General features: G+C 46.8%; 1 protein-coding gene across 2 annotated transcripts in view; it reads left to right on the top strand.

The window, feature by feature from the left end:
* Window positions 1-10,325: 10,325 nt before the first annotated feature.
* SGPL1 (sphingosine-1-phosphate lyase 1) overlaps window positions 10,326-13,710 on the top strand; it is a 53,173-nt gene continuing 49,788 nt past the window's right edge. Inside the window, exons 1-2 of one of the 2 annotated variants that reach the window (XM_061181241.1) lie at window positions 10,326-10,501; window positions 11,403-11,464. In XM_061181241.1, the coding sequence (XP_061037224.1) occupies window positions 11,438-11,464 (27 nt within the window). In that variant the 5' untranslated portion in view covers window positions 10,326-10,501; window positions 11,403-11,437. Of the gene's footprint in view, window positions 10,540-11,402; window positions 11,465-13,710 lie in introns of both variants that reach the window. The other variant, XM_061181251.1, reaches the window with a different exon arrangement.

Here is a 13,710-nt window from a genome sequence, read left to right as displayed (position 1 = left end):
CATCCACCCCTCCTGTCTCCCCTAGGATGGTCAGTTACCTGGTAACGTGTCATCTGAACAAGACTCACAGCTCTGGAGCTGGCAGCTATAGGCTGGTCTAAGTCAGCACTCAGGAAGGTTACCTAACTGAAAGAGCAGGCATCAGAGAAGAGAGAATAAGTCTGAGCTCTCCAGAAAGATCTAAGATCATGGAACCAGACAAGTTTCCTACATTCATCCCTTTTCGACTTAAATGTCCCTTCTTTGACTCCCATCCCAAGTTCTCCCCTCATACTGTCTCTGAATACCCAATAATTCTTACAGTTTCATGTATCTCTTCTGCAAGCCTGTCAGCTCCAAGAGGTTAGAGGCCACATCTGTCTTGTTTATCACCAAGCATAGGGCCTTGCTCTGCATGGTGGTTACATGGGTGTATTTGTTTTGTACTAATTCATCAAACTCCTGGTTCAATGCCTCATGCCCAATAAATATTCATTGAATGAATGAATAGATGAATCAGAGTCTAAGGTAGTTATTCTGCCTATTCACCCCTTATATGCCTGAATCCTCGCCTCAGAAGTCCTACCCACTGTATGCTAGTATTTGTCAACAAAACAGCTCTAGTGACAGGGAGCTCTCTACTGCCCAAGGTTGCCTGTTCATTTTCTGTGTAGTCCTGTTGGCTAGAAAGTTCTTCTTAATATTGAACCAAAATATATCTCCTTGAAGCTTCCAGTCAATATTCTTGATTTATTCTTATGGTTACATAAATCAAGCCTCGGCCCTCTTTGTGATGACAACTCTGTAAGAGCCCATGGCATGTTATGCAACTCTAAGTAATTCCACATGACTAGGGAAATGAGAAATCCCAGAAGGCACAAAACAGTCCAGTTTATTATGCCTGCTATCCCAGAAAACTTATTAGTTATGTCCTCGGTCTCAAAAGTGTCCCAGATTAGATGATTAATTACATAGTTACTCTAACTATGCCTGGGGTATAAAGTCTGAGGGTGAGGTAGAAATGGGGGAGATGAAGGTAGAGAGAGGCAGGGGCTGATCATAAGGGGCCTTGTGGACCAAGTTCAAGAAGAACATTCAATTAACTGGGCCTTGCATGGTACCTTCCCTTGGAGGGCATCCTCTCCAGATATGATCTAATTCACAGACAGATCAGTACATCCATTGATAGATGATTATTGCTATGGATTATCATTTATGGAAGACATCAGGTAAGTGCTTTCCAAATAGCCTGGGGTGTGGCCCGGGCAATCTCTGCTGACCCTTGTTCATGCATTTTCTGTAACTGATTCTCTGCTACTAAGGCTTGGTTTTGACTTGTTTTTATAGTTGTGAGGTTGTGTCCAGAGACAACATTGAGCAATCCCCTCAGGACCTTTTGCTGTCAATGAGAGACTTTGTAAGACTTCCCCGGGGGGATGTAGCCGGGATCAGAAGCAGGCCTATAGCGATAAACAACTTGCTTTAAAGGACTGAAATTATTTGTATATTGGAGGGACTGGTAAGGATATTTGACCAAAACAAGTTTTTAATTGAGTCTAAGATGATGCAATAACAAGGCAGTGTTGAGTTAGATGTTTGACTGGGCAGCCAGTGGAAATGGTTTAAATATTTGGAGTACGTGAATTACATGAGAAGTGGATAGTAAGAGTGGGTATTTGAAATATGTCTGAATGAGTGGATTCCTTTGCACTGCCCCCTGCAACATCTGTCCCTAAGTGGCAGGTGTTTCTTTGCACCCCAAAACTGAGTGTAGCAGTCCCCTCAAACAGATCCACAAGGACGAGCTTCAGGCTGCTTTTGCCCACCAGGAAGCCAGTCGGCAGTGGACCCCAGGGCTTTTGGAGGCTTCCCGACCCCAGTCACTGCTCCAACAGTTGGACGCTCAGAGGGGATGTAAGGCAACTAGGAGTGGTCGTGTCACCCTGCCCTTCCCATTCCTCTTTTGTCAACCTATTGAAGTGTGGGGCTAGTTTGAGAATCTAGGTGTATTAATTTGCTAGGACTGCTGTAACAAAGGACCATAAACAGGGTAGCTTGAACAGCAGACGTTTATTGTCTCACTGTTCTGAAGACTAGAAATCTGAGGTCAGGGTGTCGGCAGGACCGGTTCCTTCTAAGGGCTGTGAGAAAGAATCTGCCCAATGCCTCTGCCCCAGACTGGTGGTTTGCTGGCAGTCCTTGGTGTTCTTTGACTTGTAAAAGCATAGTCCCTATCTCTGTCTTTATCTCCGCATGGCATTCTCTCCGTGTGCATGTATGTGTCTGCATTCACCCTTTTTAAAGGACACCAGTTATATTGCACCTCACTCTAGTGTGACCTCATCTTGACTAATTACATCTGCAATGACCCCTCTTCCAAAGAATGTCCCATTCTGAGGTACTGTACTGAGAGTTAGGACTTCAACATATGAATTGTTGGGGGACATAATTCAGCCCACAACACTATGTATTTCAACACTAGGGTAGATAGAAATAGCCTCAGCATGAATGTAACCACTCTATTGGTTACTGCTGCAACCAGCTCTATTTTGTGGGAAATGATCAGGTCAGAAAGAGTCCCGTGGTTAAGGGAGAGGTACCCCAATCCTGCTCTAACAAGTTAAAGGTATAGCCCACTAGGCATGGGTTAGTTTGTCTTGAGCTGTGAATGTGACTTCTCCTCTGGGGCTGCTAGCTTGGTCACACATGGCAGCCTGCTGGTCAGGGCACAGGGTAGACTGTAGTTCTGGGAAGCTCCTTTTAATCTGTTTATCTTACTTTCCAAGAGTCCATCTTCTAAGCTCACGCCCTTGTTCTATCCTAGAACCAACTGTCTTCACTCTTTGCTGAGATGAAAGCAAAAGCCTGTACCTAGTCTGCCATTTGGATCTTCTTCCAGCCATTCTCTATACTATGCAGAGGAATTGTTTTAAAACACAAATGTGATACGGCCAGCTCCTTGATTAAAAGGACCTCAATGGCTGCTTACTGCTCTTTCGATAAAGTTAGAAATACTATATCCTACAGGGCCCTGAGGTCTCAGGACACTTATCATCTCCATCTAGTTCTCAGTTGCATTTGTTTAAAAACAATTGAATTGGCCATACTCTGTTTCTTGATAGGGGTGCTGAACACTGATGTTCACGCCGTGAATATTCATCAAGCTCTACTCTTTGATTTGTGGACTGGTCTGTACATATAGTATATTCTGATGAAAAAACAAAACTTCAAAACAATTGAGTAAGTTGCCCAAAGTTCTGGGAGTTCCTTAGTCATATTCTTCTTTATGACCTTTTAGATCACTTGACAATTACTATGCAACTACGAATTTCTTTTCTCTCTCTTGGGAGAGAAAGATGGAATTAACAAAGAGGGGTTGATTCAGCAAGTTACATCATGATCACAAGACAGATTATGCAAATTGCAACAAGAACACAATATGGTCCTACAATATTTTTGTGCTCTTTTTGTCCAGAAATTATGCTGGCTTGATGTTTCCTGTTGCTAACTAAGGATAAAGAGTCATCACATGTTGCATTTGCCTGCCATTCTACTTAAAACTGTAGCACCCATGACATCCTGCTCCATACCCCACACTTTCTATTTCCCATACTGGGCTTTGCTTCTTTTTCCATAGCCCTTGGCACCTTCTAACTTGCCATATAGTTAGTTATTCTGTTTATTTGTCTGTCTCCTTCCACTAGAAGGTAAGTTGCATGACGGCAGGGATCTTTGTTTTGCTCAGTGATTCATCCCCCACCCAGGATACTGAAACCTAACATTAAGTAGTTGAATGGATGAATGAACAAGCCTGAGGTCTACATTCCCAAATGGTAACTCTCCCATTACCTGCTTGGGCCCCTGAAGGCATGTGCATTTGTACACCTGCCCTACACATCTGTCCCTACTGACCTGTACACCAGCCTCTCCCTCCCCTCCTCCTAACTCTTGCCATGCTCGCTGGCCTTCCTGAGCCCACCTCTGGGCCTTGGCATATACAGTTTCCTCAGCTGGAACACTCTTCCTGCATCTCTGCCTGGTTAACTCCTGCTCATCCTGCCCCCTCAGCTCACGCTGTCCTCGATCCCTCTGCCTAGGTCCGTTCCCCAGAGCATGGAGCATGGAGAACAACTGCCCTTAGTTTAAAAAAAAAAAAAAAAAAAAACTGGGGAAAATTTCTTTAATTTTGTAAGACAAAAAATCTTTTCCATCTGCTTGCAGAGATGGACGCTCTCTCCTTCTACCCTGACCCTGAGCTCGGGATATAGCTGCTGCCCGCCCAGCTGTCCAAAGCCCAGCTCCTCTGAGTGAGTCAGTCCTGGAAACCAGTTCTGCAGGGCCAGGCAAGGACTAACCATGGGTCAAGGTTACTAATTGGCCCCCTGGTCCTCTGTTTACACAGGACTTATATTACTCTTCATTGCATCCCATCTGTGTCAACACTGAAGGGGAGGGAGAGGGAGAAGGCGCTGGCCTCCCAGGGCATTCTGGCCACACCACGCATCCTCAGCGCAGGACCAGGGCAGACACCCTCCCCAACCAAATAACTCTATGATCAAGGGCCCCTCCTGGGACCCTGAGCACAGAGAGGTAGAGTTTCTAAACAGAGGCTTCTGGGAAGTGTAACCCAAGTAGGGCATAGAGAATTCTAGACTGACAGAGTTGGAGAGCAGCTTCCCCTCTCTATCCAATTTTGAGCTCAGGAAATTGAGACCCAGAGAGGGTAAAGGGTGAATCCAAAGCCACACAGCATGTGAGTCTCAAAGCCAGCACGAGAACCTGTAAGTTTCATCATGTTTTATGGGCCTGGGCTTCTAGAGCAGGAATTCTAGGTTCGGTTTCCACTAGCTGTGGGACCAAGGCATAGAAATTGATGAGAATGGATAGAATTTAGCAACTTTTATCTGGGGATGTTCAAAATACAGATGTTTGGGCCCCACCCCTCATTCACCAGGGAATGTAGGAAAGCCCTGACATGGGGATTTGGAAAAGCTCTTTGGAGGTTCTGATGTGCCATGCTAGAAGGGAAGGACGGGCCGGATGATGCTTGAGTCCCTCCTAACTTGACAGACATTCAGCTGTAGATAGTAACATGAGGCTTGTGTTAGCGTGCATTCCTGTTATCAGTCTTCAGTGGGACAGTTTGGTTCCCTAGGGGGAATCCCAAAATTTTAAAAAGTTTTGGTTGTCACAATGATGGGGGTAGTTCCGCTGGCATTTGGTAATGGTGATGGATGCTAGATGTCTTATAATGCAGACATTGCAAAGGCAGTCCCTCACAATGAAGAACTGTCCTGAGTCCTACACATTTTTTTTTTTTTTTTAACATCCTGCCAGAACAATCATGTAGGAGGAAAACCAGTTCATAGTCACATGGGCCAAGAACTCAATTTCACTTTCATACAAGAAAAAGTAGATTTTTTTAAAAACATGGTTTTATCATACACTCTTCCTGGAGCACATCTACCATGTTGAAAGTTGCAGGCAGGTCATCCTTCATTTTGTTTGGAACTTTATCAACTCTTAATCCATCATTTTGGAAAATCACATCACCCATGGTAATGCTGCTCACATAGTACTAGAGTCAACAAGACAACACCTCTATACTGGACTGCGTTTGTAGCTTTCCCGTTCAGAACAATTGTATGTAGTTGTATAAAAATACTAATTTAGCCTTATTTCAAAATGGCAAATATAAAGGAAAAAATGACAATATTAAATATTATCTTCTCTTCAGTGCATACTTATCCATCATAAGTTCATGCATCTGCTAACTTCACATAGGATTTTTTTCTGATGGCTTTCAGTTTTAAAGTTAGGACACTATATTGCTATGTAGGTAGGTACTCACCCCTGTTTACGACATATATTTTGTAACTCCCATAAACAAGGGGTGTTGGGTTTAGTTGGTTTGGGTCTTACTGATCTACAAACACCAAAAATCTGCAGGAATACGATAGATCTGTAGCTCTTGGGTAAGCCTTGAAAAGGCCTAGGGTGCACTCAGTGGGGCAAGGGGCACGTTGGAAAGACTAATCAACTGTCAGGATCAGGTCCTGATGGGGACTGAGCCAGACCTAGAGCAATGAGATGAGAGAGAGCTAGGCTTGCTTTAGCTGGTCACAGAGCCTAGACTGGCATCTTATCTGAACTGCATCATGCACATGGTGGAGGAGGTTAGACTAATAGTTCTTGAGTGCCTACTGTGGATCGGGCCCTGTGCTGGGTACACATACCCACCCGCCCTCACAGTCCCAGGGTAGATGCTATTAACCTTTGTTTTTCAACCAAGGAAGCCCAGGCTCAGTTAAACCCACTCACCTGAGGCCACACAGTGATCTCTGGGTAGAGGCTCGTCTGCCTTCAAAGCTGTTCTGTCATCGCAGGCCCAGCTGGTTTCCTTCTGCCCAAGGAAGTTTGTATTTATTTGGTTTTTGATAAGCAGTCACTCTCTGGTTTTGATGCTTTGCTAGGAGTGATTGTGTATCCTGGATAGCAACAGGGGGCTTCCTCAGGAAAGGTGGGCTTCCTTGGGAAATAACTTGTTTCTCAGGATCTGGCCTGGCCACTCTGACTTTTGGCTGAGTTGGCACCTGGGACATGTAGCTCAGTGATCCACTGTACCTTGCTCTTTATCCCAGTGTGGCAACCTCTGGGCACATGCTCCCTGCCCTGGCCGGCTCTTAGCACCCTTTTCCCCAGTGGCCGGTTCTGTCACGATCATCCCAGCCTGCTGCTGTTGGGTGGTTTCCTGCTCCTCCTTGGGCAGGGCGTTTTAGGCTCCATGACCAGATGTCCTGCAGGGGGCTTTCCTGTGGGCCATTCCTTCCCAGGGGTGGTTTAGAAGCTGCAACTGCCCTGAGATCTGCCCGCAGCCCTGTCCTAAGCTGAGCTTCCACAGAAAGTCCCCAGTTGGGTGGGTTGGGGGTGGCGGTGTCAGGGTCAGGAGTGGAGGCATGATAGCATGTTCCTGCTTTTAGAGTGGGGACTGTGTGCTTGTGTCTAGAGGGAGGGGTGTCACTAACTTGGCCATGGCTAGCTGCCATTTTAAGCAGAACCAGATTTGCCAGCATGGATTATTTTAAAAGAAGCCACATGGGGAAAAAAGTCCAGACTATCTTCCTCCACTTTCTGCCCCCTGCCATCCCCAGCCCTCTGTCATCAGCAGGTATTTCAGTTCTCCCTGGTCCCCCATAGGCCTTTCTAATCCCTCCCAATCTTTTTTTTATCCTGGAAGGCACCATGATGGCACCAAAGGCCAACTTGGGGAGCATTAGTTCTCCTCTTCACCCTCGTACATCTTCTTCATCAACCTCCTTAAACCATCCCAAACAAATGCACAATCTTAAAAAAACACTGTGCTTTCTCTGCAAGCAGGGTGTTGAGAGAATTGCTTCTCAAGTTTTATTGCGCATATATCTCACCTGCGGATCTTGTTAAACTGTAGATCGAGATTTGGTAGGTCTGGAGTGGGGCTCCAGGAAACTGCATTTCTAATCATCTCCCAGGTGATGCCAGGGCCGCTCACTGGGAGACCACGCCGCGAGTATGGGAGCCCCAGCACCCCACCTCTGCCTCCCACCAGCCACCTGAGCCCCTCCTTTGTAGAACTTCTGAAGCCCCTACTGTGCGAGCATCTGGGGGGAGAGGGGAAAGAGGTGGACGTTTGTCCCCTCCTTAGCCATCACTCCTGCTTTGGTACATCCCTCTTCTCTCTGAACTGTAATTCTCTCTCATTTATATCCCCTTTGCTCTCTGCTCTCTTGCTTTCTCCCAAGGGCTCACCAATATAGCTAGGACATGTGAGTCCGATAGTCAGTGGGGACTTTGCTCCATTTTGTGATTCCCCCTGTGAAGGCTGAAGTTTTCTTTCTTAATCCTCATGCATCTTTTATCTCTGGTCATTTTCTACTTGATGCTTCTCTTGTAATCCCTGATGTTAAGCTGCAGTCAGAGGGAGTGTGGGGAACAGGAGCAGTGGGCCTGAAGTCTCAGCCCCTGCGCCCCTCCCCGCACACGCCCTCATACAGGGCCCTTGGGCTCTGCCAGGAACTGCCAAGAGTCATGTTCCTTTCCAGGCCTTGGTTTCTTCGTGCATGTATTATGGGGTTGAACTGCAAATAGTTGAAGGCCCCTCTAGCTCTAACATTCTTTGATTCCAATTCATTAACAAACATATTTTAGGTCCTTCCTACAAAATCTGAAGACTTCACTTCCCATCCAAACTCCACTCCATTCTCCTGTGTGTCTTTGGGATGATCATTTACCTTCTCTGGGCCTTAATGTCCTTGTTTACAAGTTGAGAGATGATGAGAGTCACCTGATCTAGGCAAGTTAGGACATAAATACAGCCTTGGATGTAAAGTTGCCTTAGCATAGTTCTTGGCAAAGTAAGTATCTTAGCTTAGGCTGCTATAGCATAATACCACAGACTGAGTGGCCATAGACACTTATTTATCAGAGTTCTGCAGGCTGGGAAGTCCAAGGTCAAGGTGCTGGCAAATTTGGTTTTTGGTAAGGTCTTCTTCCTGGCTTGCAAATGGCTACTGTTTCACTGTGTGCCTGCATGACCTCTTCTTTGTGCATGGAGAGAGAGAGAGAGAGAGGGAGAGAGAGGGAGGGAGAGAGAGAGAGAGAGAGAGAGAGAGAGAGAGAGAGAATGCTCTGCCTGGTCTTTCTTCTTCTTCTTGCAAGGACATGAATCCTATTACAGGGCTCCACCCTCATTAGCTCATTGAAACCTAACTGCCTTCCAGAGCCCCTGCCATCACATTGGGGGTTAGGGCTTCAACATATGAATTTGGCGGGGAAACCTTCAGTCCATAACAATAAAGGTTAGACAATATGGTTGGATTTATTCATTCATCTGGGAAGAATGAACAGACCACCTGCTGTGCAGTGTGAGGAGCAGTGGAGTTGTACCACAGAGGTTTAGGGAGCAATCAGACGTGGACCTTGCCCTGCAGTCAGCTGGCACAGAAATTCTAGATTAAAGGATGAGAGGTGGCAGTTAAGGAGGCTAGGGAGAGCAGATCCTAGGATCTGAAGAAGAAATAAAGCAGAGGGGTAGGGGATGAGGGCTGGGGAGGACATACCTGGAATCCCGAAGTTACTCTTGATGAGTAGGCATTGGCAGGAAGCCCAGGACATTTTCTGACCCTTCAACACTGAGAATGCATGTCTGCTGGGGAACAGCAAGAGGACTAAGGGTATGGGGGTGTTAGTGCCTGATTCAGGAGCTCTGGATAGTAGAGATGTCTGGGACTTCTGATGGGTAGGGGTGAGGGCAACGAAGCCCAGAGATAACCTGTTTGACTCTTTCATAGTCTTGACCATTCTGGCTGGGAAACTGGGAAGTGCTAAAGGGGCCGTGCAGAGAAGGGCAGATGTGATAACAAGGACTTCCATCCTAAGAGCACTAGATGAGGGTAACGATGGTAGTGATGACACCCCAAATTAGTGTCATGACAACATTTTGCAAGGGGATGGAATTGGGTACACTCATAAGTGTCATTTTTATTAAGATTTCAAGATGCCATGTAGGTGTCATTTAAATAATTTGTTGAAAAAAAATACTGTATGCAGATCACCGATCAGTTACAAGTAACTACACTGTCTTCTGCTTCTGCTGAATTAGTGCCATGACAACATGGGCAAGTCATGAAACTGACTTAAGAGTTAGTTCTTCTGGAAATGAAGGGTGACCTCTGTGATCCTGGTGGGTGCTCTCACTTGAATATTAGATGACTCCCAACATTGCTCAAGAAAATAAAGTAGTATTGGTAGCATTTTTGCCCAACACCTATAGTCACTGTTATCCATTTTTGTGGGGAGAGGGGAGGATGGGGATAATATTTCCAATAAGGGCGTTTTCCTGTCGCTTTTCTTCAGGCATCGCTGACCTCGATGGAAGTCTCCAGGAAGGAGACAAGGAGCAAATCTCTGAGTCACTCATTAAAATCCCAAAGGCCTCTCTAGAGACCCATCTTGAGTCGTTGTTATGGATCAGTTTGAACAGTGCTCTGCAGGCTGACTCTCTCAGGGGCTCCAAGTGACCAAAAGTGACCAGCAAGTTGGTTTTTAAAAAGAGAGACTGAAGAAGCTAGGTACCGTCTGCGGCGGGCGCGTTCCATTTTCTCGGAAGGCCTGAGCGCCGCCCCCACCAGGCCAGCAGGCGGCGCGCACGCGCCGTAGGGCCCGGAGGGGACAGCGGGCCTGGCGCCCAGGCCGGGGCGTGCGCGTGACAGGCGGCGGAGCTGCGCACGCCAGGGCTGGGGAACGGGGAGGGCACCGTGGGAGCCATTTCCGGACGGGGCGGGGAGGGGCGGGGCCGCCGGCGGCCGGATCTCTAATCTCGACGGCGGCGGCGGCAGCGGCGGCAGCAGCGGCAGCGGCAGCAGTAGACACCGCCTGGGGAGCTTGCGCCCAGCGGCCCGCGAGTCGGTCTCGCGGTGAAGAGAAGCAGGGCCAGCGAGACAGTGTCCGAGGGAAGGAGCGCAGAAGCTGGCTCCCGGCTGAGGAGGTGGACGGGGCCGCCGCGGACCCGGAGGAAGGAGGAGGGTCCGGGCTGAGGGGGAGGGCTTCGGCTTGGCATAGGGGAGAGTCAGGACTGAATGGGAGGCGGGTCCTGGTCGGGGAGAGGGAGGAGTGTCGGGACTGCGGGGGGTCCTGTTGCGGAGGGGTCCTGTTGCGGAGGGGTCCTGTTGCGGAGGGGTGAGGAGTGCTGGAAGGGCGAGGAGTGCTGGAAGGGCGAGGAGAGGAGGAAGGGCCACGCCGGATCGAGGGGCTAGCAGCTCGGGGCGGGCTCGGGTTCGGGCTGAGGGTAGGGGCGCCGACCACCCGACGTCTGAGTGAGTGCAAGGTTCGCGAGTGGGTGGGGGAGGGCGCCAGGGCCGAGAAGGAGCGGGGTCCGAAACTCCACTACGCCGGCGGGGTAGGAGTGGTCTTGGGGTGGGCAGGTTTGCTGGTCCTTCGCAGGCGAGGAGAGGGTTGTGGGGAGGGAGGGATGAAGTCGAGAGCGAGGCCTACCTGTTTCTAAAGGGAGTCCACCGGAGGCTGGACCCTGGGACTGGACTGCCTGTAGCGTCCGCGTCTCGGCCGGGTTAGTTTGAATGGGCGGGGCTCCTGGCCTTTAGGCCCTGGTCCGCTGCAGGTTGGGCGTTTCCCCCGGTAGCTACCTGGGGGGATTGCTTTGTGGGAGGCTGGCTGTGGAAGCGTTTGGGCAGCTGTGGGAGGGAAGCAGAGTGCCAGCAGGATTCTGATTCGCTGGTTTGGGGTGCTGGGGTGGAGTGTGAAAGCTAGGAGTGAAATCTGAGCTCTTAAAGGAGGGAGAGAACCGTTTCTCTGCAGCTCTGGCGAATCTCGGCGGGCCGACTGGACCGTTTAAAGCGTTAGAAGTAAACAAACGTGGTTCCCTTTTGCAGAGGGGAGGCACTGAAAGGACGCCTGGAAGAGGAAGATGCCGAGTACGGACCTTCTGATGTTGGTGAGTCCTTTTTGCATCTATTCTCCTTGTTGTAAGTCACTTGTCGTTTACGTTTTATTTTTAGTCCGAAGGATGAGTGTGTAGATTTCACCTCTATGCTTGCTTTTGGTAGCTGAGAGTTTCTGCCACCTTTTATTTTGGGTTTAATGATTAAGGTGGATAAGTGACTGATTTAAGTGTATGTGTGTGTGTGTATATATAATGAATATGAAGAATCATTTTCAAAATTCTTGCAGTTGATTTTAATCTCTACTTTCTTATACTACCAGAACAGTTTTAAAACTCCTATTAAATTTTGTCTGGATCTGCCGTATATTAGTTTATAAGTGTTTGTTTCCCAGACTAGAGTTATGATTCCCTGGAAGGCAGATATCTTGTCTTATTTGTTTAGAGATGATAAACACCTGTCATGGTGCTTCGTATATGGTGAGTTGCTTAATTGTTGAATTGAGCTGGTTTGAATTTACTTTCTTCTGCTGTGCTGAGGGGTATGCCTGTTTTGGTAGAGGCTGTTTTTTTCCCCTCTCCTCTTGAGATCTTTCTGTGCTGTTTTTTCACTGAGCAGGGAAAATACAATTGCCAAATGAGTGTTTACCAAAATGACGTTTTATTCTTGGGACATTCATGATTCCACAGAGGCTCTTTATTGATTTTTATTTTTTTCATAGAGGCTTGTTAGTGTGAGGATTGTGAGGAGCCCGTGATTTTCAAATAGCGATGTAGAAGTGTCTGCGTTTAGTTTTGAATAAGTCACTTCTTTGAATCTGATGTCGCTTTGTGCAAAAAAACATTGATTTAAAACATTTCCTTTCCTTCTCTTTATCTCACTATCCCAGAGAGTTGGTAGCTGTCACTGGGAAATTGGCGAAAACTAATAATGATGTCCTGTAGTGTCAAAACCTGTAATGTCTGCAGGAGAGATTAAGAGGGCAACAAAGTTGTGATTAGTGCCGGTTTGAGGTGGGGAGCAAGGATGATTTTTAGAGACAACCTGTGGTTTATCCACAGGTTCAGATGAAGAGTTCACCTAAAATAGTTTTTTTTGCCTCAGATTTAATGGATTGTCAGTAGATAATGAATTGTGTTGTGTAATTTTGAATTCTCATTACAAGAGCAATATGTTAGAAGAATTGGAAACTATTAATAAGCAAAAGGAAGCAACCCCCAATAATTCCACTACTCAGAAACAACCACTGTTAGCACCTTGCAGAATGATTTGCAATAATTGGCAATTTCTGTTTTCTGTTTCATAAAGCAGTATGTATATGTAAATTAAGATTCCTGTATGTCAGTAGGATATAACTCCATGCCCAGCCATGTGCTTATTACTTCTTGGGCCTGTGGGCTCCCTTTAACAGTCTGAGCAGTGAGTGCTTTTTTTCAGAATATTAACTTTGGAATCAGTTTGAAGTATTTCTCTAGCTGTCACCACTAGTTTCCACTTCCTCATTTGAAAATCTAGATGTTTAGGGGTGTTGCTTTGCTCCTTGGTGTAAGGAATTAATTCATATAGATAGCAGCTGGCCCTTGAATCATCACTCTCTGAAGACACTGTACATGTTGCTTGAGGTGCTCTCTTTGGAAAAGTTGTCCTTCTTTCTTTGACTGTCCTGTGCTAAATGGTAAAGAACCAGTGACCAGGGCTGGGCTTTCAAGGAGGACACTAAACTGTCATGATCTGAGTTCAAGGTGTTTCTCTATAGTTGCTTTGTACAGTATGATGCATTAGACATGTTCTTGGTCCTCTAACTGGGAAAAAAGGACCCCAGTTAATAGAAGATAACCTCAGTGTAGGGCAGCATATGGTAGAACCTCAGAATTAGAAACAACCTTACAAGTCATATGATGCAACTTCTTTCTTATATTGTACCTGAATCCTTTTTAGACTATCTCTGCTAAATGAATATCCAGTCATCCATCCTTTCTCCTGGGAGAGTAAGATGGGCATAAGCTAAGACATAATACGAGGTGGATTCAGGAATAGTAATTTAAGTCTGATAGCTAACATTTATTGTGCACATATTATGTGTTAGGTGCAGAAATAGATATTCTACATACTCATTTAATTTTCCCAAAAACTCTGAAAAATATGCTGGCATTCTCCTTTTATAGGTGAGAAACTAGACTTAGAGAGGGTACCATAGCAGTGAAGTGGCGGAGCTGTGTTTTAGCCACGCCTGGTTTGACTTCAAAGCCCTCTTTTTTTTTTGGCTGCGTTGGGTCTTCGTTGCTGCGCGTGGGCTTTC

The sequence above is a fragment of the Eubalaena glacialis genome, chromosome 1 (genome assembly GCF_028564815.1).
Source record: "Eubalaena glacialis isolate mEubGla1 chromosome 1, mEubGla1.1.hap2.+ XY, whole genome shotgun sequence".
In the NCBI taxonomy this organism is placed as follows: Eukaryota; Metazoa; Chordata; class Mammalia; order Artiodactyla; family Balaenidae; genus Eubalaena; species Eubalaena glacialis.
The sequence above is the reverse complement of the archived record's forward strand: the minus strand, read 5'-3'. Positions and strand labels throughout refer to the sequence as shown.